Raw genomic sequence first — 24,607 nt, 5'->3', positions numbered from 1 at the left:
ACTTCTACTGAAATAGAAGTACATATAGCATGTTATGGGAACACAGGGTCAACAATCTTTTTGCCAGTTATTCAGAAATAACTGATGCTTTTGTCTACATTAATATTTAGGTTTTACTAAGTGGCAGCGATTTATGAAATATTATAAAATCCAGTCTGTTTAATTGACTAGAAGATCAGTGCACATAAAGGCATTACATTGAAATATGATTCCTCAACTTAAAAAGAAATAATTACAAGTTCTTTAAATTTCTCCAATATCTAACTGCTATAAAAATGTATAGAAATAATTGACTGAAATGAAAGCTTTATTAAATTACACTATTGACTGTCAAATACTAGTAAGCCACTGAAGTGATACTTTTGGGACAATAATGTCTGAAAGTACCATTCTCTTTTTCGTATAAACTACAGAGGAGATTAATGTAAAAATTCGCTCAGCTCCCTTGCCAGAGTACTCGCGGGTACATAGGGAGAACCAAACATGCATGGCCGAGACAGTGGTAAAGGAAAAACCACTCAAGCCACCTTCAGCATTCTGTTCATTTCATGTTACCAGTGACTCCTTTCACTCGCCAGTGCACCTCCTGAAACAGAGCTCAAGCTTCAACTTGTTCAATGGGAAATAGACCCAGAATGCAACTTTTCCCAAAATCCTACATGGCAAATACCGTTTTCCCCCAAGCAGTAAAAGATACAACATTATTAAAAGAATTGCTCGTAAAGCCTCCCCTGACATGAATCACTGGAAGAAGAAAAATCCATTTAATAAAGAAGATTGAAATGCCCTTTTTCTAGCTAAAAAACATTACCATCTAAGTCACCTGGACTACCTGAGCTGTTGTATGCTTCTAAAACACTTTTATATCATTCCCTATTATCTGTGCATTCAATAAACATTCTTTAAATGCTTACAGTGCCCTAGGCCTGGTGACCACAATCTTCTTAAGAGCCAGATAGTGAATATTTTAGGCTTTGCAAGTCAAGGAAATTATGTAGGTACTTATAAAATCATTTAAATATATAACCATTTAAAATGTAAAATCATTCTTAGCTCACAGAAAACCAAACAAAAACAGGCCATAATCTGCTGATTTGAGTGCTAAATCACAGTCATATATCCAGACAAAACTAAGACAATTAGGTTATTAAATTTAAATGAAAGATCTTTTGTACCAAGACCTAGTTTCTTCCAGCAGAACCTGTAAGAATGATCTAATGAAACTGTGTCCAATAGAATTATCTACTGGAAACTTCTATTATATCTACCTTCATTAGATACTTCAATACCTATAGAAAATGTTCTATACCTGTCAAGTTTAATTCAGTAGCCACAATGCAAGTGGCCACTAAGCATTTAAAATATGTCAAGTGTGTGTGAGAAATGAAATTTTAAAATTTTATTAAATGTTAATTATTTTAAATTTGCATTTGAATAGCCATTTATGTTCTCTGCATCAAGTGATTTCCTACCAGAAAGAGAGATGCATATGGCAAATACAACCTGATGCCATTTCACCTTATCAGCACTCCACCCTGGCAAATAGATTTCCAGTTACCTGCCAAATCCTAATGAATTGCAGTGGAGGTCCCACAGGCTGTGTAGGCCAAGTCTGAATACAGCGGGGAAGGGGGCCATGATTGATTAGCCATGCCTGCCATGAGTTGGCAGGCACCTTCACATAGTATTTGCAGGCTCTTTAATACTACTCATTGCCATTTCACTTACATTGAGAGCACAAAAGTTCTGAATAAATCTGAAATTCATGTATCTTACTGTACAGAGACTAGCTTGATATCTAGAGTACAGCTCTCTTGATCCTTCTATTTCTAGTTTGTAAATTACTCAATTGGCATTCTGGTTCATTGACTAGTCTCTGGTGCGCTTGGTTACATAACACCAACTGGGCAGTTGCATCCATTCTCAGTGAACTCACAAAGTTATGTCAACACAACTTCTATCTTCACCTTCCTTTTGATGCCTGAATCTTTCTTTCCAAAACACACTCAGTCACACTGCATTTGTAACAGCATCGTTTTTTTTTCATGCCCACACACCAGCCTAATTACACCTATGTTTTCCAGTTTTACCTTTCGAACATTTGCCAACCGATTCATCATCAAGGACTCCTCTCGGTCATCGTCATCATCCAAGTCCAGCATCGGCATTCCAAAGGGGTCCATAATGCCGCAGCACCGGGAGCCTTCGTCTCTTGGATCAAAGGGGTCCACAATTATGGGCTCCGTTCCTTTTATTTCACAGCGACAGAAGGGGCAGCCCTGGCCATCTGACTCCTGAACAAACACATAAAATGTGCTGATTGGTCTTTGTTTAAATAAAACAGTACTTGGAGGAACCAAAGTTTTATAAGTATAAAACAAAGTTGCAAAAAAGAGTTTTTGGCAAGTCAGTGGGGGTAGGGGAAACAGTAGTGGAATAGAACAGAAAGCCAAAATATATGATAAATGTACAGTATTTCTAATTTCAAACTTTTACAGAAAAAAATTATTTTTTTAAAAAAGTTTGCTTTGCCAAAGAAAAGGAACCTAACCTAATTTTACTGAATCTTCGCTAATAATTTTAATGTATCAAACTTTAGTCCTGCAGAAACGAGAAGTTGAATCATATCCCTCTTTAACAAAAGGCACCAATGCTAAACATTTTATAAAAAGAACATTTTTTACAAAAGTTCATTATAAATAAAATAATAGAAACAATCGGAATAATTCATTTTAAAATCCATTCTGGAAAAATTCCTGTGCATAAAACTATGGCTAAATAGTGCCATTTTAATTGCCTGTCTTTTTCATCATTGATGTTTCTCTCTCTCCCTCTCCCTTCCTCTCTGAAATCAATAAAAATATATATAAAAAAGGAAGATAGATGGTATACTATATTGACCACTGTATTTTTGTTTCTGCATTTTACCCTGAATTTAGTAGTGTTTCATTTAAGAGAAAGTAAAAATCATAAAATCACTGAAAGGCAGAAATGACATGAATTAGAACCATTTTAGAGACAAGACATGCAAAGGAAACTGACATCTTTAAAGAAACCATTCAGTACTTAATTCAAGACTGCCCCTTCCCCTTGGTATGCTGGGAAACTGGTGATCTACCTGCCCTGCAGTGACACACTGACTAGCAGTGAAATAACACTCTCACTCTCCTCTCATGGGACAGTGACTAAACAACTCCTCTGTGGCAGATCCTGTGGTAGGTAGGTAGTTCTTTCCAAATTGTCACTCAGATCAGCAAAGTGAAATCTACATTGCCACAGAAATGATCAAAGGAACACATACAAACAAACACTCTTTGGGTTGGTTAATGAGAAGAAATTGCAACATTCCCTTATTTATCTAGTGTTACATAATTTAGGAAAGAAACTTAGAATGGTAAAATAGTTGAAACAAAGTGGTGGAAAAAAATATATAGACATGCTTATACGTATTTAAGTTGCCTTAAAGCCCACCGGACCTGAGTGAGTACATGTGACGTTTATTTCCACACGTGCTCAGGTGGGCTTCGAGGCAACTTAAATATTATTTGCTCCACATTTTATGAATGATAAAATTGAAAATATCTTACCCTGATATTTTCTAGCACAGGAGTAAATATTTAAGCAAAACTAAACCTTTCAATAACAAGAACATTAAATTTAAGTACACATTCAATATATGTTGTCATCTGGGTAAAATCCCCTTATTATAAAAGTCAAAAGGGATCTATATTGTGTGCCACTACTGGAATTTTCTTACAGATCTGCATAAAATAATTTCAAAAGGGTTGTTCTAATATATAAGAGCAAGATGTGAAAGAGCTGATGTTCCCTGTGTCTTTGCTGTATGGAGGATGGAAAACAGTACTCTGGTCTGTAAGTGGACACTTCATTCATTCGTACATTGAAAAAAAAATTAGAGAAAGATTTAAACATATACAAAAGCAGAGAGAAAGTATAATGAATCCATATGTGCCTATCACACAACTTCAACCATTACCAATTCCCCAATCCTGATTCACCTGTCCTTTTGCTTGCTCCCTCCACTCTTGGATTACTTTGAAGAATATCCTACAAATTACATAAATTCATCTGTAAATGTTTTAGTCTGTATATCTACAAATAGAAAATCTTTTAAGGTCTAACTACAAATAATTATTACTAAAAATTAGTCCACTCAGTCTAAAACATTGAAGTCATACTATTTTTAGTGCATTCCCAAGAATGTGTGAGCCACTATACTCAGCTCCAAAGGCTTCTCTTAGAACCCTCAAGGCCAATTTGCATGTTGTTTTGGTTAAAAATGATTTACAGTTTTTCATCTATTTCCAAACAAAGGGTAACTACAAAGATTAAGTTTGGAAAGGGAAGGGCTAAAAGGCAGTAACAACTTGATGATAAAAGAAAAAGCCTGGGACCAGTTAATCTAAAACCCAATTTAGGTTTTACTTCATCTCTCCAACCTAAAATGCTATACAAATCACTGATGTGTGTTAGAGTAGCTGTTTTATGTATATACCACAAAAGTTATCTTCTGTTCAGCTTTATCTTTGTTGAGAGTTAATATTACTCACTAGATCAAAACAACAGCTGCAATGTACATCCTTTTTAATTTGCAAACAGATCACACTAAATGTGTCTCCCTAGTGGTATTTACTGTAATAGGACTTCACTCACCCTCTTTCTCTGTAAACTGACTACTGTCATATGCAAATTAAGTTTCGCCATAAATTCTCAAATGCCACTGTGGTGCTCTGCCCTGGTTTCTGTTAGATGGTTGATTGACTACCCATGAGGGATGTCTTCCACAGGCATATAGTAACTCATCAGCTTGGGCATCGATAATTAAAATAATGTTTCTGTCAACATATACTTAATGCAAGATCAAGGAGCATGCGTTAAAGAAAAAGAAAGACCAATAAATAACTCCTTTTCTAGCCTCCAACATATTAACATTCTCAGAATGTTAAGAGGAAGTACTTGGGACTCCACCATTCTAATTGACTCAGTAGATTTCACTTCCTCAAATAAGAAATACCCCCAAAACAAAAGATACAGAAGTTATCGGGAGTACTAAGCTCATCTGAAATTTTACTATGTAATATGTTCATAATAAAGTAATTCAGATATATGCCAACCATTAATACCATAAATTAGCGATTTCCAACAGGTGTGCCACAAAAATTTTTTAAACATGCAATTCCTGACTATTTATGGTCAGGGGCACTGACCTCTTTTCCCTTAGATTGTCAAATAAAAAAATGACAACAGCCAACACAACAAGAGGCATCTGGTGTGAATGAATAAAAATTATACATGTTTTTTTGTTTTTGTCAGATCAGCAAAAAATATATATTTGATGTGCCACAGAATTTTAGTAATTAGTTTATGTATATCATGAGATGAAAAAGGTTGAAAATCACTGCTATAATTATACTAGGGGCCCGGTACATGAAATTCGTGCACTGGGGAGGGGTCCCTCAGCCCAGCCTGCCCCCTCTCACATACTGGGAGCCCTCAGGGGATGTCCTACTGATGGCTTAGGCCCGCTCCCCATTGGGAGCGGACCTAAGCTGCAGTCTGGCCTCCCTTTGCGGGAGGCGACCGGGCTGATCAAGGGAAGGCGCCAGCCCCATCACCCTGCTGCTGCAGTCACTGCCAGTCACCATAGCCGCCAAGGTATTTTCATCAACACCGACTTGTCCCTTCACCATGAAAAAATGACAACTTTCTTTAAGCATTTTCAAGATGTGTCTTTCATAGGATATGACATCTCTTTCTTTATTTTTCTTTTTATCCTCACCTGAGGATATGTTTCCATTGATTTTTTTCCCCCTTCCCTCCAATTCCAGGCTCGGCCCCTTCCCAAGCCTAAAGCCTCCGCCCCAGGCTTTAGGCTTGGGAAGGGGTTCCCCACCCCCCTGTACCTCCGATCGCAGTCTCAGCCCCTTCCCAAGCATAAAGCCTCCGTCCCAGGCTTTAGACTTGGGAAGGGGACACTCCCGCCCCTCCAATCGTAGGCTCGGCCCCTTCCCAAGCCTAAAGCCTCTGCCCGATGGCCGGCTGGGAGTGACCTGGGTGCCAAGGAGGTTCCCGGGACCCAGGGATGTATGCAAATTAACCACCACTGTTGTTGGGTTAATTTGCATACTCATTTTGATTGGTTGTGGGTGTAGCGGAGGTACGGTCAATTTACATGTTTCTCTATTATTAGGTATGATTAAATATAAATATAACTTTAGGTAACCTGAGAACAAATCAACATTGACAAAAAATAGGAAAAAATTATTTTCCTCGCAAATTTACCATCCAATATACTAAAGAGGGACTATGCTAATTGACCCTCAAACTGTTGAAAAGATGGTGGCACCCACAGCCAATAAGGAGGGAATATGCTAATTGACTGCCCCGCTCTCAAATATGGTGGCACCCACAGCCAATAAGGAGGGAATATGCTAATTGACAGCAACACCCTCAAAGATGGTGGCACCCACAGCCACAAGATGGTGGCACCCAGTCCCCTCAGCCCTGCAGGGGCGGCAGGTGTACGGCTTGCCTCCAGAGTCCCCCAGTCTCCTCAGCCCCCCAGCCACCCACGGCCCAAGGTGCAGGTAAGCCTCAGATGGCGGCTTCCCAGCCACCCAGGGCCAGCCCAAGGCACAGGCAAACCTCTGATGGCAGCTGCCCTGCCACCCAGGGCCAGCCCAAGGCTCAGGTAACCAGGGCTGGCCGAGGCTTGCACTGCTAGCAGTGGCAGCAGCAGAGGTGTGATGGGGATATCGCCTACCCCTGATCACCGGGTCGCCTCCCTCCCCTGAGGGCTCCTGGACTGTGAGAGGGGGCAGGCCAGGCTGAGGGACCCCCCGCCTCCAGTACATGAACTTTCATGCACCAGGCCTCTTAAGTAAAAATCTTAATAAATGATACCAGAATCATCTCATTATCATCATGTCAGTTACCTTCCATATCCTTTCTGTTTTAAATATTGTTCACATGGATTTTATCTCTTCAATAAATACCTTCTTTCGTTTTTTATAATAAACATTAGAAGCCCGGTGCACGGAATTCTTGCACGGAGGGGGGTTGTCCCTCAGCCCAGCCTGTACCCTCTCCAATCTGGGACCCCTCGAGGGATGTCCGACTGCCCGTTAGGCCCGATCTCACTGGATTGTGAGAGTCAGACATCCCTCTCACAATCCAGGACTGCTGGCTCCCAACTGCTTGCCTGCCTGCCTTCCTGATTGCCCCTAACCGCTTCTGCCTGCCACCCTGATCACTCCCTAACCACTCCGCTGCCAGCCTGTTTGCCCCCAACTTCCCTCCTCTGCCAGCCTGGTCACCCCTAACTGCCCTCTCCTGCAGGGTTAATCACCTCCAACTGCCCTCCCTTGCAGGCCTGGTCCTTCTCAACTGCCCTCCCTTGCAGGCCGGGTGGTTCCCAACTGCCCTCTCCTGCTGGCCATCTTGTGTCCACATGGGGGCAGGATCTTTGACCACATGGGGCAACTATATTGTGTGTTGCAGTGATGATCAATCTGCATATTGCTCTTTTATTAGATAAGATAGAGGCCTGGTACAGGGGTGGGGGCCAGCTGGTTTGCCCTGAAGGGTGTCCCTGATCAGGGTGGGGTTCCCTTGGGGTGTGGGGCGGCCTGAGCGAGGGGCCTGTGGTGGTTTGCAGGCCTGCCACACCCCCTGGCAACCCAAGCAGAGGCCCTGGTATCTGGAATTTATTTTCCTTCTACAATTGAAACTTTGTAGCCTGAAGCGGAGCCAAGCCTGGGGCTCCCTCCGCGCCAGCAGGCATTTCTGTTGGGGTTATAATTTAAACTTTGTTGCCTTAAGCGGGTGGGCCCGGCTAGGGCATGCGGAAAGTTTTGCTTCCCCTGTTGCCGCCGGCAACCCTGGCCTGCTCTCTCAAGCTCTGTTCTGTTGCCATTTGTTTGAATTTGTTTACCTTCTATAATGAAACTTTGTAGCTTGAGTGGAGGCTTAGGCCTGCAACGGCTGGCGGAAAGCTTGTTTCCCTCTGTTGCCTGGGAAACCTTGCTCTCTGTGGCTGTAGCCATCTTGGATGGGTTAACTTGCATACTCGCTCTGATTGGATGGTGGGTGTGGTTTGTGGACGTGGCTTGTGGGTGTGTCGGAGGTATGGTCAGTTTGCATATTTGTCTATTATTAGGTAGCATTATATGTCGTGCAATCTATTTGCTCTCAAGATGATTAGTTGAGGACACATTTTAAGATCAAGCACTTCATACCTTCACATATATACAATATATGGAGGGCCTGAGAGGATACATAGGACTTCATAAGTCTCGTGTTAGAGTGTGTTTTATGTTTTTACTGTGCGTGTGTGGTTTCTGTATAGTCTAATTTATATTACCTTGTTATACTTCAGGTAGATTTAGAGTTCCCGTAAATCTTTTTTCTAAACATGGAAGAATTAGAAATAAATAGATAAATATATAGAAACATACATTGAGAGTAAATTGGTTTCATACTAAGCATTTTCAGAGCATAATATTTCCCACAGAAACTCAATAACTTATTGTTAAAAGAATAAATAAAAGAATGAATGAGGATTGTTAATAGTAATCTTAGACTAAATATCCCAGGGTTGGAGAGATCTTCGGTTTAGTGCTCTTTTATGATGGGCAAGGGAGAAGACATTGGTAAATCTAGACTTAGAACTTCTAGTTTTAATTTGGGAGGCTCATAAAAACAGTGAATCAGAAAAGGAATATAGGCAGTCCTCAGGTTATGTCGGACTCGACGTATGTTGTTTCGTGGTTACGTCACCATCTCCCATTTATTTATTAAAAAAAAAAGTTCCATCATTTCGACGTATGTACATATGTGCTTTGTTTTTTATTATTTATTCACCACAAGTAAAGGTCAGGAATTGTTATCTTTCTTTTAGTTTTTTTTTACTGTTTCACTTCATTACTGCTGTGTATGTGCTCCATGTGAGTGATGTAGGTGTTTATGTAGGTGGGTTCCGACTTACGGCGAAAATCACGTTACCTCGCGCTGTAGGAATGGATCTCTGAAGTAACGCAAGGACCTACTGTACAGACTTTCTGAATCAAAACAATTGGATTGGAATACTACACCCACCAATTGCAGCTATGTGACACTGGATAAGCCATTTCATCTTATTTGTACGGTGTGAGAGAATGTATGTTTTAAGGAACATCTTAAAGATAAAGCGAGATTAATTATTTCAAAGCTTTCCAAAGTGCTATGTGAATTCCAGTGGGTATCTATATATATAAAAGCCTAAGTGACCGGAACACTGGAATGACGGCAACGACTGGAACAACGGGTTGCTATGAGGCATACATACGTCGGCAGCCAAATGGCCGGATCTGGGCCCTGATCTGCCCCCTCCAACTGTCCGCAGCCCCTCCCCCCAGCCGGCTGGGCCCCAGATTGGCCTCCCCACCCCAATCAGGGGTGGGGCCAGCCATCCAACCACCCACGGCCCCTCCCCTAACCAGCCCTAATCAGGGTGGGCCGGGACCCCACCCGTGCACAAATTGGTCCACAGGGCCTCCTTTAATTACTATAAAAATAGTCTCAATAACAAAGAAATAGAGTAAGATAACTGAGGAAACATCTTAGCATCTGAAAAATGTTCATAAGAATCCCATCTTGAAATGAAATGAATTTAAAAACTGCAGGTCCTGGCTAGGTAACTCAGCTAGTTATAGAGTTGTCTTGATAACCAAGGTTGCAGGTTCAATCCATCCTTGTCAGAGTAAATGAATGCATAAATAAGTGAAACAACAAATTGATATTTCTCTTTCTCTCTCTCTCTCCCCACTTCTTCTCTCTAAAATTATAAATAAAATAAATAAAATTTGCAGAATTATCAGTGTATATAACATATTAATCAGATATATGAAATCCTATATAATAAACAAGTAATATGCAAATTAACTGTCATACCCTCACAAAGATGGCTGCCTATCACCAGGCTGGCAGGAGGGTTAGTGAGGGATGACCAAACGACTGAACAGGCTGCGTGGGGCAACCAGGCTGGCAGGGGGGTTAGTTAGTGAGGGATGACCAAACGACTGAACAGCAGGCTGCGTGGGGCGACCAGGCTCAATCCCCGGGATCGGGCCTAAACCGGCAGTTGGACATTTTTCAAGGGGTCCCGGATTGGAGAGGTTGCAGGCTGGGCTGAGGGGACCCTCCCCCCCCCCCCCCCCCGTGCATGAATTTCGTGTACCAGGCCACTAGTAACTTCATAAAGTGATACCATCAGTTACTATATTAGAAAATAATAACTAAAATTGCAGGCACTGTTGTAAGCACTATCTACATATTAACTCATAAAATCCTGAGATAGGTAAAATTATTATTCACATTTTACCAGTAAGAAAATGGAGAGTTTACATAATTTGAGGGAGGTCACACAGCTCAGCAGTACTGAAAATAAATTATATCTATCCCAGAAGTCTGTTTTAAGATCCTAATCTTTTATCACTACACTATCACTCTATGATATTATCATATCAGAATATTACCTGAGGTTCATAGCCTATGTTAAAATAAAGTTTAAGAATAGCTGCCTACTACTGATAATTAAAAAATGAAAAAAAATAAGTATTTTGTTTAAGTTGCAATTTTCAAATGAAACAAGCTACTATAATCAATAAATATTCTGTTTGTTCTAACTGAAAAGTTTCAACTTTTAATATGAAGATGCAGCAAAACTTGTTGTAGTAATTATAATATTCCTTCAGATATATTTTTTTACATAGTAATAGCTTTTTTTGAAATACTTGTTGCTAGAATCCAATTTAAAACTTCAATGCATGAAGCTTATGAGAGTTGGCATTCTGAAGACATTTTACTTAATGGAGCCAACTTTTAAAACACTAATCAGAGGCCCTAGTTAGAGGCAACTGAAAATGTTTCCAAAGTGCCAATATCTGCTACTGTACAGCAAGGCACAGCACAGTACAGTGAGTGTCTATTTACTGTAGTCACTAGATTCAGACAATCATCTGTCTATCAGATTTAATTTATTTATATTAGTCTCATGCCTTTCATTCCTGTCATGTATAGAATTATGAACTGTAGTTCATGACATCAATATAACATTTTTGGACAACTCAAGTAGCCCCTACGTTAATCCCAAAGTGAAAGAAGAGGTCCAACATTTTATCAAATACAAAAAGACACAACATGTAATCAAGGACATAAATACTGATTTATAATATTCTTAAAGTCAAATATTATTTGTAGTACCAAGGTTACAAAATTTCACTGATGCTAGAAATTAGCTGCTTTTGAAGGAAGATACGATAAAAGATTATTTCTTACTAGAGGCCTGGTGCACAAATTTGTGCACCAGTGGGGTCCCTCAGCCTGGCCTGCGGGATTGGGCCAAAACTGGTTCTCCAACATCCCCTGAGTGGTTCAGGATTAAGAGAGGGTGCAGAACAGGCTGAGGGACCCCACCAGTGCACGATCAAGGCAGAGGAGGGACCACAAGAGTGCTCCCGGGTGCGTCCGGCCCATCTCACTCAGTCCCGATCAGCAGGACCCCAGCAGCAAGCTTACCTACCAGTCAGAGCGTCTTCTCTCTGGTGGTCAGTGCATGCCATAGCAAGCGGTTGAACAACCTTAGCAAGTCATATTATACTTTGATTGGTTGAACGGCTGACCGGATGACTGGACACTTAGCATATTGGGCTTTTATTATATAGGACTGCCTTTAATGTGGTGGTGCTGGCTACCCATCTCTCTTAGAGAACTACACATTTATTTTTCCTCTGATAATTTACAAATGTCTAAATACAGAACATCCAAAATTTTTTAAATCACATGTCATATTAAAATTAGAGCTTATTAATTTTCATCTATTGACTTTTTTGTGAATTATTATCTTTCAGGCTCCTATATCTTTATTTTAAATTATTTTGCAAAAGTATGCAAAAGGAATAATCACAGGAAAAAACTAATCTTCCTTTTAATTGAATTAAAATCCTTAGAGTAATGCAAACTATGGTTGCAAATCTAATTGATACATATGTATCCATTTTTATTTTGAAAGTAATATTTGAGAAATATGGCCTAGAGTTTGTGCCATTCATTAGCCCAGAAGCCCTTATCTAGATACCTGGAAAAAACATAGAAGGAAAACTATTCCTTACTTAACACTTTATGTGGTAACCCTGCAATATCACTGATGCATAATATGCTACTACAAAAAGGAAAATGTAGAGGAATTCAGGGTGAAGAAGAAAACTGCTTTGTTAATATCCGAGGAAAAGTGTGGACCTGAAATAAAACCATCCCAATTTTACCACCTAGAGTAAACAGAATGCCACACCCAGCAAGATACTGTTTCAAAGAATGCCTCTAGAGAGGCGATTATTCAACTTGTTTAGTATTCTGTGCAAACTCTGGCTTGCTTATTCAATTGATTAAATAACACAGATGTTTCAGGAGAAAAAAAGTATCTGACACCCCTTCCCTTTGAGGCATGACTAATGGGCCATTATGACAGCAATTAAAGAGTAACCGCTTGTAGCCTGTAACAACTGAGACCACTACTGTGCATTTCTTAGGGTTTCTGTTAATTACATAATATGTAAGTCTCCAATGAATTTCAATTAAACTAAAGTAGGGCATCAAATAGAAGGTAAAGCTGGTGAAGGATGACTTGCTAAAAGTTCACACAGGCACAATGTTTTATGGTCAGGGTTTAATCTTTCCTATTGGACTTGGACAGATTTATCAGAGCTTCTTGGCAGACATGCAGCCTTTAAAATCTTTTCCATATCAGCACGGTCAACCAAGGTAATAGAAAGTGACAAAAAATATCTCAGATCCATAATTAAATTTGAAGGATAACAGGATGTTCGTTTCAAGTAATTATTAATACCATTTAATTACCTTTATAAAACGTATAGATTTCATTTTAACTTCTTGAGGGTAGGGGCTGTTTCTTAGTGGGGTTTTTGTTTGTTTGTTTTTTTTAGTTCAGAGATTAGCCCAGAACATGGGAAATAGCAGCTGCTTAAGGAATGTTTCCTAAATAAATAATTGAGTGAATGAATGAATGGATTTGAGATCTTGCAGAATGATGGATGAAACAATCCACTGCTGCTTCTACCAACCCAGTTAAGAGAAAAAAAATAACAAATTATTCCTGTGCATAATTAAGTATAAAAACTTAACTTTATCTCCACAGAAAAAAATGAATAAAAATATAAAACAAAAACACTGGCTTTCAAGTCAGAAAATATGGACTCTAGCCCTGTACCATTTCAAATAAGGAGAAAGTTGCAAACGAGTCATATTATTTTAACTACATGCACTCATATCCAGACACTTAATATCATTTTCAATTACATCTATAAGTTTAGATACAATTTTTAAAATATATTTTATTGATTTTTTACAGAGAGGAGGGGACAGGGATAGAGAGTTAGAAACATCGATGAGAGAGAAACATCGATCAGCTGCCTCCTGCACACTCCCTACTGGGGATGTGCCCACAACCAAGGTACATGCCCTTGACTGGAATCGAACCTGGGACCCTTCAGTCTGCAGGCCGACGCTCTATCCACTGAGCCAAACTGGTTAGGGCTAGATACAATTTTTGACAATATATTGTAAAACTATGGAAATGTTCAATCATTTTGTTCTCATATTAACCATCAATTAGGTAAGTTCAGTGAGCAGCTCACTGAGGCTACAATGTGAGGATTTTAGAATAGCTAATGTTTGTCAACTGGATTGACATTATAAGACTTTTACTTTTACTCAATAATGGGGCATTTTGCAATCACATGTTTAATGATTATCAAACACTGCTGTTCATACAACAATATGAAAGCTGCCAAAACAGATCTGTTGGTTAGCAGGAAGCACCATGATGTGAAATCTATGTGTAAATGTAGAAATATTCAGGTTACCCAAAGTAGAAATGTTCAGTAGCTGAAGTTTCCTTTAACCACTAAGACTATGTATGGAATATCACTTTAGAATTCTCAAACCTTGGCCTAAGAACAATTTTCTTCAAGGTGGAGAAAATTTGGAACAAGGGGTCACGATGCATGTTTCCTGGTGTAAAATGCAATAAAATAGAAACTTGGTCTTACTGCCTCTAGGTTAGTGTCAGTATTATTGCAAGCAAAAGAAGTAAAATAACATGGCTCAAAAATAAGTGGGAGAAGTAAAAATGTGAAAAGTTGAAGGGAATCACACAGCTACTGAACAGAACAAATGGATCGGATCTGAGCTTTAAAATTCTTAGGACTCATTCTCAGCTTAAGCATGATAAAAATTATTTGAAAAGATCACAGCTACTTCTAAGAAGAGAAATGGACAGAACTAAGGCATTACAAGGCTTTTCCCAAGTGATCTCCAGTATCAATGTCTTTTTATTAAATGCAATAGAGTCCCCTTCTTCTCTTTCCTTTATAAAACCTATAGGATATAGTCACAAATATTTACTAAGTAACTACCACTGTGTAGGTGGGTAGCATGCTCCTGCAGTGAGAAGGATTCAAAAATAGGTAAAGCAATCCATACTCTAGAGGAGAAACATGTAAATATGTAAATGTTTACAATACAAATACAATGAAGTAAGAGCTCACAGGAACTTATGTCAGAGAAATGTCTATTAATCACGAACTATCTTATGTGGGAATAATTAAAAAATAATGCTGAAAGGATTCCTTAGCATACTTTTCATTAATCTATATGCAAAATTCTATGATCTAAGATGTTAATACCTTTAAAATCTATTGCCATGAGTGTGATTTATTTTGATTATTATTTCAACCTGAGTGCTTTTGAATTTGTCATCTTTTGTTACTACTTAGTAAACTTCTGCTTTAGTACTACAGTTTTATATAGCTTCTCCTAAAATTTTACTCTAGACTGTTTTCAGTGATTGGCAATTGATGCACTTCCTCAATTTCTAAAAGTAAAACTGAGAATTATTTCAAAGTAAAACAGAGAAATAGAAAATGGTAATAATTTATGAATATGACTGGACATATCCTCATATAAGGCCATTAGGCCCGTATGAAAAACCATGAAGTGAATCAAGGAATTGATCTGCTACTAGCAAGAGGAACTGCACCATCTGGAATGCACAGTAATACACAGAAAAGGTGTGGCGATGCAAAGTGCAAAAAAACACCAATGACAACTGGGAACTAGTCCCATGTCTTTTGCACATAACTACCTATTGCAAATAGTTTGCAAAATTACTATGTAAAATATATAGTATTAGTCCTAAAATTTTTAAAGATATATTTCTTTCAAGAAGTATACAGAAAGTAAAATGAAATTTTTTTTGTTTTATATCCAGCCATCCTTTTTTATTCGCCATAGACCACAGGTAAACAGCTATTTCATACAATGCTTTCAACAATAATCAAAGGTGTCTGCCAAACTCATGGGAGCTTCTGACTTTTAACCCACTTAACTTCCAAGTATGAGGTAAGTATCAACTAAAAGCAGCCAGGTCCTGCAATATGCCTGTATGTCTATGCTCTAAGACCAGGGCTCCGAGAGGAGGCTGAAATGCACAGGCTATCCAAGGAGGCAAAGTACTTTGAGTTTATATCGGCCTAAAATTTTGGTTTTCTTTAGAAAGGAATGCAAATGTTTAGTTTCTTTGTACCTGTGAGAACCATACTACCACACTCAAGGCTAAGTCAATTCAAAGGGTGACACATAATTGCCTGTCAGTTTAATCCTTGCTCTGAAATGCTGAGTGGGTACCAAATAAAGCAAAGCACCATAAGTAGTCCCATCCCAGTCAATGTGGCACATCAAAAACACGTCTAGTATTTTCTACTGATACATTTGAAACACACTTGCAAACAGTTTTGCCTTCTACAAGATTAACTAAATTTATTGTAAGTTATTTATACAAAGAAATGTTTAAATGTACAAACTATTATTAATACTAGGGGCCCGTTTTGCAGGAAGATTCCTGCAAGACTTCCGACGGGCTTCCCTCCCGCCACCGCCACCTCTCCCACTGTGGTGGGAGGGGGGGTGGGGCAGGGAGGGTGGGGCGCGCCTGGCCCCACGCGCCTGCCCCGCCGCGCCCGCCACCGCCGCTGCGCGCCCCGCCCCACCCACTGGCCCCGCCACGCCTGCTCCCGCCGCCACCTCCGCGGCCGCACCCGCTGCCCACGCTTTCCCTCCAGCAGCCTCCTTGCTTTCCACTTTCCCTCCCTCTTCCTTCTATGCTGTCTTCAGTCTTCACTCCTCCCACCCTCAGCATATGCAAATTAACCACCATCTTGGTTGGGTTAATTTGCATACTCGCCCTGACTGGCTGGTGGGCGTGGCTTGGGCATGGCTAAGGTGCGGTCAATTTGCATATTACACTTTTATTAGGTAGGATAACTTAAACATGTGCCCAGAAGCTGAGAATGAGCTTCTAGACACCATACTGAGCATCCCCCTTCCTACAACTTCTACACTAAGTAAAATTCACCAACATCATGAAGGAATAAAGGGAAATCATGGCAAGGATATCAAGGAAAACTAAAGTAAAATAGAACCTCAATGCATATAGAAAGAGAGAAGTATAGGAATGTTCAACAATTTTTACTGAGGTCACAAAGGCATCAGGAGTTCGGCAATGGCTTTGAAAATGTAACTGGATTGTAATTCATTTCCTAGGTCTTCCTCTTTATCTTCATACATTTTTTAAGTATCCTCAGAGGAAGAAGGAGGCCCTTATTATAAGACCATTATTACTAGTGGCCCAGTGCACGAAATTCATGCATGGGGATCCCTCAGCCCGGCCTGCACACTCTCCAATCTGGGACCCCTTGGGGGATGTCTGACTGCCAGTTTAGGCCCGATCCCTGAATGCCTAACTGCCTCTGCCTCAGCCCCCGCCACCATGGCTTTTTCCTGAAGGACTTCGGATGTCCAGAAGACATCCAGTCAATCTGGTCTAATTAGCATATTACCCTTTTATTAGTATAGACTAGAGGCCCGGTGCATGAAATTCGTGCACAGAGGGGGGTGTCCCTCATCCCAGCCTATACCCTCTCCAATCTGGGACTCCTCGAGGGATGTCTGACTGCCCATTTAGGCCCGATCCAAATGGGAAGTCGGACATCCCTCTCACAATCCAGGACTGCTGGCTCCCAAATGCTCGCCTGCCTGCCTTCCTGATTGCCCCTAACCGCTTCTGCCTGCCAGCCTGATAACACCTTATCCACTCCACTGCCAGCCTGATTGATGCCTAACTGCTCCCCTGCCGGCCTGTTTGCCCTCAACTTTCCTCCTCTGCCGGCCTGGTCACCCCTAACTGCCCTCCCCTGCAGGCCTGGTCCCTCTCAACTGCCCTCCCTTGCAGGCCTGGTGCCTCCCAACTGCCCTCCCCAGCTGGCCCTCTTGTGGTGGCCATCTTGTGTCCACATGGGGGCAGGATCTTTGACCACATGGGGGAAGCCATATTGTGTGTTGGAGTGATGGTCAATCTGCATATTACTCTTTTATTAGATAGGACAGAGGCCTGGTACAAGGGTTGGGGCCAGCTGGTTTGCCCTGAAGGGTGTCCTGGATCAGGATAGGGGTTTCCTTGTGGCGTGGGGCTGCCTGAGCAAGGGGCCTGTAGTGGTTTGTAGGCCAGCCATGCCCCCTGGCGACCCAAGTGGAGGCCCTGGTATCTGGAATTTATTTACCTTATACAATTGAAACTTTATAGCCTGGAGCGGAGCCAAGACTCCTGCTCGCTCCATGGCCGGCAGCCATTTCTGTTGGGGTTAATTCACCTTCTATAATTGAAACTTTTAGCCTGGAGTGGAGGCCTAGGCCAGCCAGGGCAGGTGGAAAGCTTGGCTTCCTCCGTTGCCGGGGGCAACCCTGGCCTGCTCTCTCCAGCTCCATGGCTGCCGCCATTTCTGTTTGGATTGTTTACCTTCTATATTTGAAACTTTGTAGCTTGAGTGGAGGTTTAGGCCTGCAACGGCAGGCAGAAAGGTTGGCTTCCTCTGTTGCCTGGGAAACCTTGCTCTCTGTGGCTGTAGCCATCTTGGTTGGGTTTATTTGCATATCTGCTCCTGATTGGCTGGTGGATGTGGATTGTGGGCGTGGCTTGTGGGTGTAGCGGAGTTAGGGTCAATTTGCATATTACTCTTTTATTAGGTAGGATTACCAAGTAATGAGTTCAGCAGGCATCATGGCTCCTCTAGTATGCACCCTTTCCTGAACCTAAGGCATCCTTCCTCAGGAGGGCAGAGCTTCTAGGGTGGAGAGAAGATCAGGACTAAGGGGGCTTAGGAACAGGGTAGGGATATCAATTACTCAACTGCAAGTCTTTAAAAAGGCTTGAAAGGTAATTATTTCCTTTCTAACTAAACCCCATCAACAATATTCATTTCAACATTGGCTGTATTAAACAACAGTTTAAAAATGGCTTGATGAAAATATTCTGGATATTGGAGGATATGCAATATATTCTGGCATTTGGAGCATATGGAAAGTTGGAAATCTGTCCAAAGAGCCATTTTAAAATCTCACCTTTTATTATAGATAAAAAAGGGTAAAAAAGGCCTTGGGGAAACCAGTTATTCTCTAGGTCTTATTCAAAAACATCAAAGCAATTTATATTTATTGAACATCTGCCTAATTTATCTTAGATTCTGCAATTTATTGTAGATCCTGTTTCTGTAAACTGAAAAATTTAATGTCTGTTTCTGTGGGAACTATAAGTATTCGGAAGCATTTCCTGTCTGATTTTCCTATTTTAGCATTACGGAGCAACCATAGAGACAGGAGCTACACCGCCTCAGGAGAAGAGGGATGGTTTAAATATCAACCTATGATTTATCTACTGAAGTTTACTTTTCTTTGGAATCTGACCTACTATAAGTAGATTCTGATCTAGAGTAAATTATGTAAATGTAGTTAATTGGTAATATGGATTAGGACTTTCTGAAATCAATAGTGTTATAGAAGAACTACTTAAAACTAATATAAACTGACACATGCAAAAGAAGAAATATAAAAACAACAAAAATATCATATTACATAAAAGAAACTTAAACATATGAGGTTTTTTTTAACAATTCTTCAAACAAAGCACTTCTCAGTATTATTTCCTGAATCATTAAGATGAAGAAAACTGAAAAGACATATATTGCTAAGGAATATAAGGGAGAATTCACATTGCTAATTAAACGTGGATTATACCTGCCATGCTGTAAGGCAAGAGGTGCACATCAAATGCCCACAGGGCTCAATCTTGACATCTTTGTCGTTCTCAGCACAAATTTTACACAGCTGGAAAGTGGAGCCCATTTCACAATATAATTCATATTGTTCCTGCAATTTGGGCGAAAAAGTAACATTAATGTTATTTCTTGCATGAACTGTAAACATTAAATATTCTCAAATACCATTACTTGCTCCCATCAGGATTATGTTGCCATATGAGACATGTTTTAAATTGATAATGGTAATTTGGTCTACAAAAAAAAATATTTGAAAGATTTGAGCTTTTATTAAAAAGCAATGACATAAGCTCTTGTACTACTTGGGATTATTTAATGTTTTGTACCATTCTTTTAGGAAAAGACTTGCTTCAAAAGTCACAGTGAGCCCTAGCTGGTTTGGCTCAGTGGGTAGAGTATCAGCCTGTGGACTGAAGGGTCCCGGGTTTGATTCCAGTCTAGGGCACATGCCCGGGTTGCAGGCTCGATCCCCAGTAGGGTGAGTTCAAGAGGCAGCCGATCAATGATTCTCCCTCATTATTAATGTCTCTCTCTCTCTCTCTCTCTCTCTCTCCTTTCCTCTCTGAAATCAATAAAAATATATTTTAAAAAAATAGAGTGATACAAAAGACAAACAAGGTTTTAAAAAGCAATGTAATTAACTTTTTTTTTCGTAAATTCCACATGCTCATCTAATTTTATTGTCAAATTACCAAAATCTATGAATAAACATAATTCTGGCTGAACATTAAATTTTATTTCTTAGATACCTATAGAAATTCCAGAATGGAAGGAAGGTAGCATTTGCCAAGCCCTTCCTGCATGTTAGGTACTGTGGCCCACATTTATATGTCATGTAATCTCCAAAGCATAATAAGGTATATTGAATTAAAAAAATAATTAAGGTTCAATAAGTTTAAATTTTCCTCAAATTCCATATTAAATTTCTAAACTGCATACTTTCCCCCCAATCTTAATCACTTCAGCAACCAAAAGTTGTTTTATTGAAACTCTGATTTACTAGTTCAGAACCTTTTGGCATAGTACAATTTTCAGTGTTTAAATATTGAAAAGATCTGTCACAAAAGAGATATAAATATATTGGCGAGTGTAAAGAAAATACAAAAAAAAAGGTGTTATTTAATAGGGATACAAAAAAATGAATCATAGAAATAAAATCTGTTTAAATAAGGCAGTGTTCTAATCTAGAAAGTGCCTATGAACCTGGTACTAGTAAGGTAAATGACAATATTTAATCCCTAACCTACTAAAAGATTTTACAATCTTGGTAAGGAAAAATATATACATATACATAGATAGATATACAAATATGCACATATACACATTAATATGTAAATTATGCCTACCATAATGGATATATGTGTGACTATATAAATATTTTTTTTTAATTTAAGGAAAAAGACAAGAGAAAATAGATCAAGATGGAAAAAAATAAATCTAAAGTAATCCAAAATAAATTATAAATCACTGAAGTCCCTAAAATAATAGATATGTTTTTATGTAGGTTATGACATCCAAAGAACCAATTTGCAATTATAAAAAAAAATTTTACCATAATTTAAAAACCTAGATGCAGAATTTAATTCAATGTAATGGGTACACTAGTTAAATATGTATGAGTCATTTAACGGAATGGTACTATTCTTGAATATGTATTTTAAAAGAATTGTTTTATAAAAAGAAATTTTATGAAATATAAAAATTTCATTAAAATATTATATACTATAGAATCACTATATAATTTAAAAAATGGTAGTCATATGTTAAATTTTAAAAACTGCCCACAAACTGTACATATGTCAACAAGTATAATAATATCAAGACCACTGGGACTAAAATCTAAAGAATTAGAAATAAAATTAAAAAATTATTTATTGTCTTCCCCAAAACCATTAATTTGTTTTTTTATTAGATTTTTATTTATTATACACATCATAAAGCCCAGCCAGTGTGGGTCAATTGGTTGAGCATCGTCCCATGCACCAAGAGGTCTCTGGTTCAATTCCTGGTCAAGCACATGCCTGGGTTGTGGGCTCAATCCCCAGTAGGGGATGTGCAAGAAGCAGCTGATTGATGTTTTTCTCTCATAGATGTTTCTATCTCTCCCTTCCTCTCTCTCAAAACTTCAATAAAAACATATTTTTTAAAATATATAAGTTATAAAATATTTTAAAACTAGATTATGTATAAAATGATGCTTTCATCCTCTCCTTGACTCCCCAATATTTTTACTTACTCAGTTAAAAACACTGTTACCAGTTTAGTGTTTCTTGATTTTTATTTTCTAAAATTATTTTAATGTGTTCATATGTGGTCATTTCTTTATTCACAGAAATTAAACTTACACAGTGTAATTTTACAAATTGAAATGTTATATAATTGAGTGTCCCATGAATGGAAGTTTTTTACATAAAATGCAGAAGTGACCATGTGAATATGTAGAACTACCATCCTCCTGCTAATGACTTTTCAGTATAATACAGTATGGATATAACTTTTTTATTTTATTTACTTATTTATTTTTTAAATATATTTTATTGATTTTTTACAGAGAGGAGAGGAGAGGGAGAGAGTTAGAAACATCAATGAGAGAGAAACATCAATTAGCTGCCTCCTGCACACCCCCTACTGGGGATGTGCCCGCAACCAAGGTACATGCCCTTGACCGGAATCGAACCCGGGACCCTTGAGTCTGCAGGCCAAACTGGTTAGAGCAGGTATAATTTTTTTAAAGTATGATAGAATATTTCAGTATTTTGTAATTTTCCATTTTTATGAAAAATGCTAAAGCAAACACTTGGGATACAGGGGTTTGTATATATATGCAAGTGGTTTATATATGGATTCTAGAGTCAATGTTATTTTTATTTAGATTTTGGTAATTACTGAATGTCACCCAGTTACACTCCCACTCATAATCTATGAGGCTGCCAACAATGAATTTATAAAAATATAATTATTATCTTCAATAGGGTTCACTTATTCATTTGACTCTAAAAGCTAATGCCTATAAATTATCCTAACTGCTATGGAGTTCCCTAAACCTATGGCTCCATCATATTTAACTACCTATCTTTGGATTTATCTACCTATCTCCCCAAATAACTAACAAAATTATATTGGAAGCAAGAACATTAACAGCAAAAATTTTTATTTAAAAAATGGAAAAAGTAATGTGTTTTTTTCTTTCAAACACCCTTAGAATTCCTTAAGTATCTTTTGCATTAAGTGCCTGTACATGATTTTGGCTTTAGAGCAGTGATGGGCAACCTTTTGAGATTGGTGTGTCAAACTTCACCAAAAAACTGAGCATAACTCTGGTAGTGTGTCACTTTGAGGAAAAAACATTATTTCGCAAATGTTTCATCCTCAGGAGCAGCAAATGTTTCATCCTCGGCATGCGGCCGCGTGTCATCAGAAATGGCTACGCGTGTCAGTGCTGACACGCGTGTCATAGGTTCGCCATCACTGCTCTAGAGTAAGTAGAAAATTTTATTTATGTCAAAGCATTCTAGATACTTATTAATTATAAATACATTTGCACAAATTGTCCTTACCTGTGTAACTTTTATATGATCATGTGGTGTAGGTTCACATAATCCAGTTAAATCAGGATTGTAACTCCTCCCATCAGGATAAAGGTAGCTAGAAATTAAAGATAAATTTTATTATTATAAATTTATATTTTAATTGCAACTAGGTTATTTTATCAGATTCTTCTATATTAAAACATACACATTTAAATACTTCCTTTTTATTTAACTGATATCAAGCACCTATTCCATCTCTATTTCCATAATATTATGTTATTTTTAATACATTTAAAATTTAGAAATCACTTTCACATAAGAAATATGTAACAAATATGAACTCAGCCGCTAAGCAACCATTTTCAAATAAATACATTTACTATATGTCTGTTAGGTAATTTAAAATTTTATTTTACTGGTCTCTCATGTTCTATTCCAATATACTTTGAACATGCATATTTTTGCAATTATTATATTTTTCATCTGAAGCACAGTTAATGTTAATGTATCATTTTAAACCATATTTAACACAAGGAGAGAAAACTGGAATTAAAGCCCATAATTTCCCCCAAAAGTTATTCAAACATTTATATGGTGTCCCTGTTTCTCCAGTTTCCTGTTCTCTCTTTCCATCTCACCTTCTACTCACCCAACACGTTTAAAGAAATCAGAAAGTGTTACAAGTCCATGTTTCATTTACTTCAAATCAAACTATGAACACAGACAGTTTTATGAACATAACCTTCCATTATTAGAGAGAACTGAAAGAAGAACTAACTCTCTAAAGTTATAGTAATAATGCCATCTTGCTGTGCTAAAACAGATTTACTAAGAAATTCATTAAAAGTTAAATTTATTGGATTGGTAAATACCTATTTTTCATTTTTTTAATGGCAGTATTACTGTTGGATTTTGTCAATTCACTGCTATGACTAATTTTGTTCAGTATCTTTCTGTGCTAAATGGCTTAAATGAAAAATTAAGAATATACTACTACAGTGGTGAATATTTTAAAGGGCAAACTATACTAAAACTGTTCTGTGAAGTAATAAAAAAATTTATCCTTAATTAGTCTATAAATATGTTAGTGTTAAAATTTACCTAGGAAAACCAGAAAAAATTAACTTAGAGAACAGACAATTCTCAAATGGTAAGGAATGAATCAATGAGATAAATCTTTAAGACTTAGGAAAAGTAGATGATTATAGTTGAATATGATACAAAGTTATAGTGTCATTATGAGGATGGGATAAAATTCTACAAATATTAAGTGAAGAGTGATAAGCAAAAATTAATAAGGAACTTTCTTTTTATACCCTAAAGTGGCCAATTTTAAAAATTATTATATAACATTTTGATCATCCCACTTTAAAAACATGAAATTCTATGAAGTCAGAAATGAAAGATTACAAATATGACAATAAGACAGAGAAGAGGTTAAAACACTCTCTCTATTTAATGTATAAATAAATGACAATTCCATGACCATTCTCCTCAGTGAACAAGGGTGCTACTGATAAGCCCCTTTACAAAGACTGTGAAGGAAGAAAAAATCTTAGCTGGTTATCAAAGTAAATTTATCACTTATGTCATATAATATTGGATTAAATATCAGAAAAGAACAGCTGACCCTGATGATAGCTGGACTAAGATAGATGATATGCCTCCCATGTTTCTACTGATCTTAAAACAAAAAATTATGTAATTAATGTAATATCTATTTTAACCTAATCTAAAACCTGATCTACTTATCAGATTAAAATTCTGATCTAATCTATTTTTAATGTAATTCATCCCTAAAGTACAAATTCAACTCATCAAACACCCCTGAAG

The 24,607-nt window shown here is 38.2% G+C and overlaps 1 protein-coding gene across 3 annotated transcripts in view; it reads right to left on the bottom strand.

Moving 5' to 3' along the window:
• The window catches only part of CBLB (Cbl proto-oncogene B), a 226,173-nt gene that overhangs the window by 76,386 nt on the left and 125,180 nt on the right, over positions 1 to 24,607 (bottom strand). For all 3 annotated transcript variants that reach the window (XM_079767368.1, XM_079767367.1, XM_079767369.1), the window contains exons 8-10: positions 22,802 to 22,889; positions 19,204 to 19,335; positions 2,091 to 2,294 (exon numbers count right to left, since the gene is read on the bottom strand). In XM_079767368.1, the coding sequence (XP_079623494.1) occupies positions 2,091 to 2,294; positions 19,204 to 19,335; positions 22,802 to 22,889 (424 nt within the window). The remainder of the gene's footprint in view (positions 1 to 2,090; positions 2,295 to 19,203; positions 19,336 to 22,801; positions 22,890 to 24,607) is intronic.

Source organism: Cnephaeus nilssonii (assembly GCF_951640355.1).
Source record: "Cnephaeus nilssonii genome assembly, chromosome: 3".
Taxonomy (NCBI): Eukaryota; Metazoa; Chordata; class Mammalia; order Chiroptera; family Vespertilionidae; genus Cnephaeus; species Cnephaeus nilssonii.
Note: the sequence above shows the minus strand (reverse complement) of the source record. Positions and strands in the feature narration are given on the sequence as shown.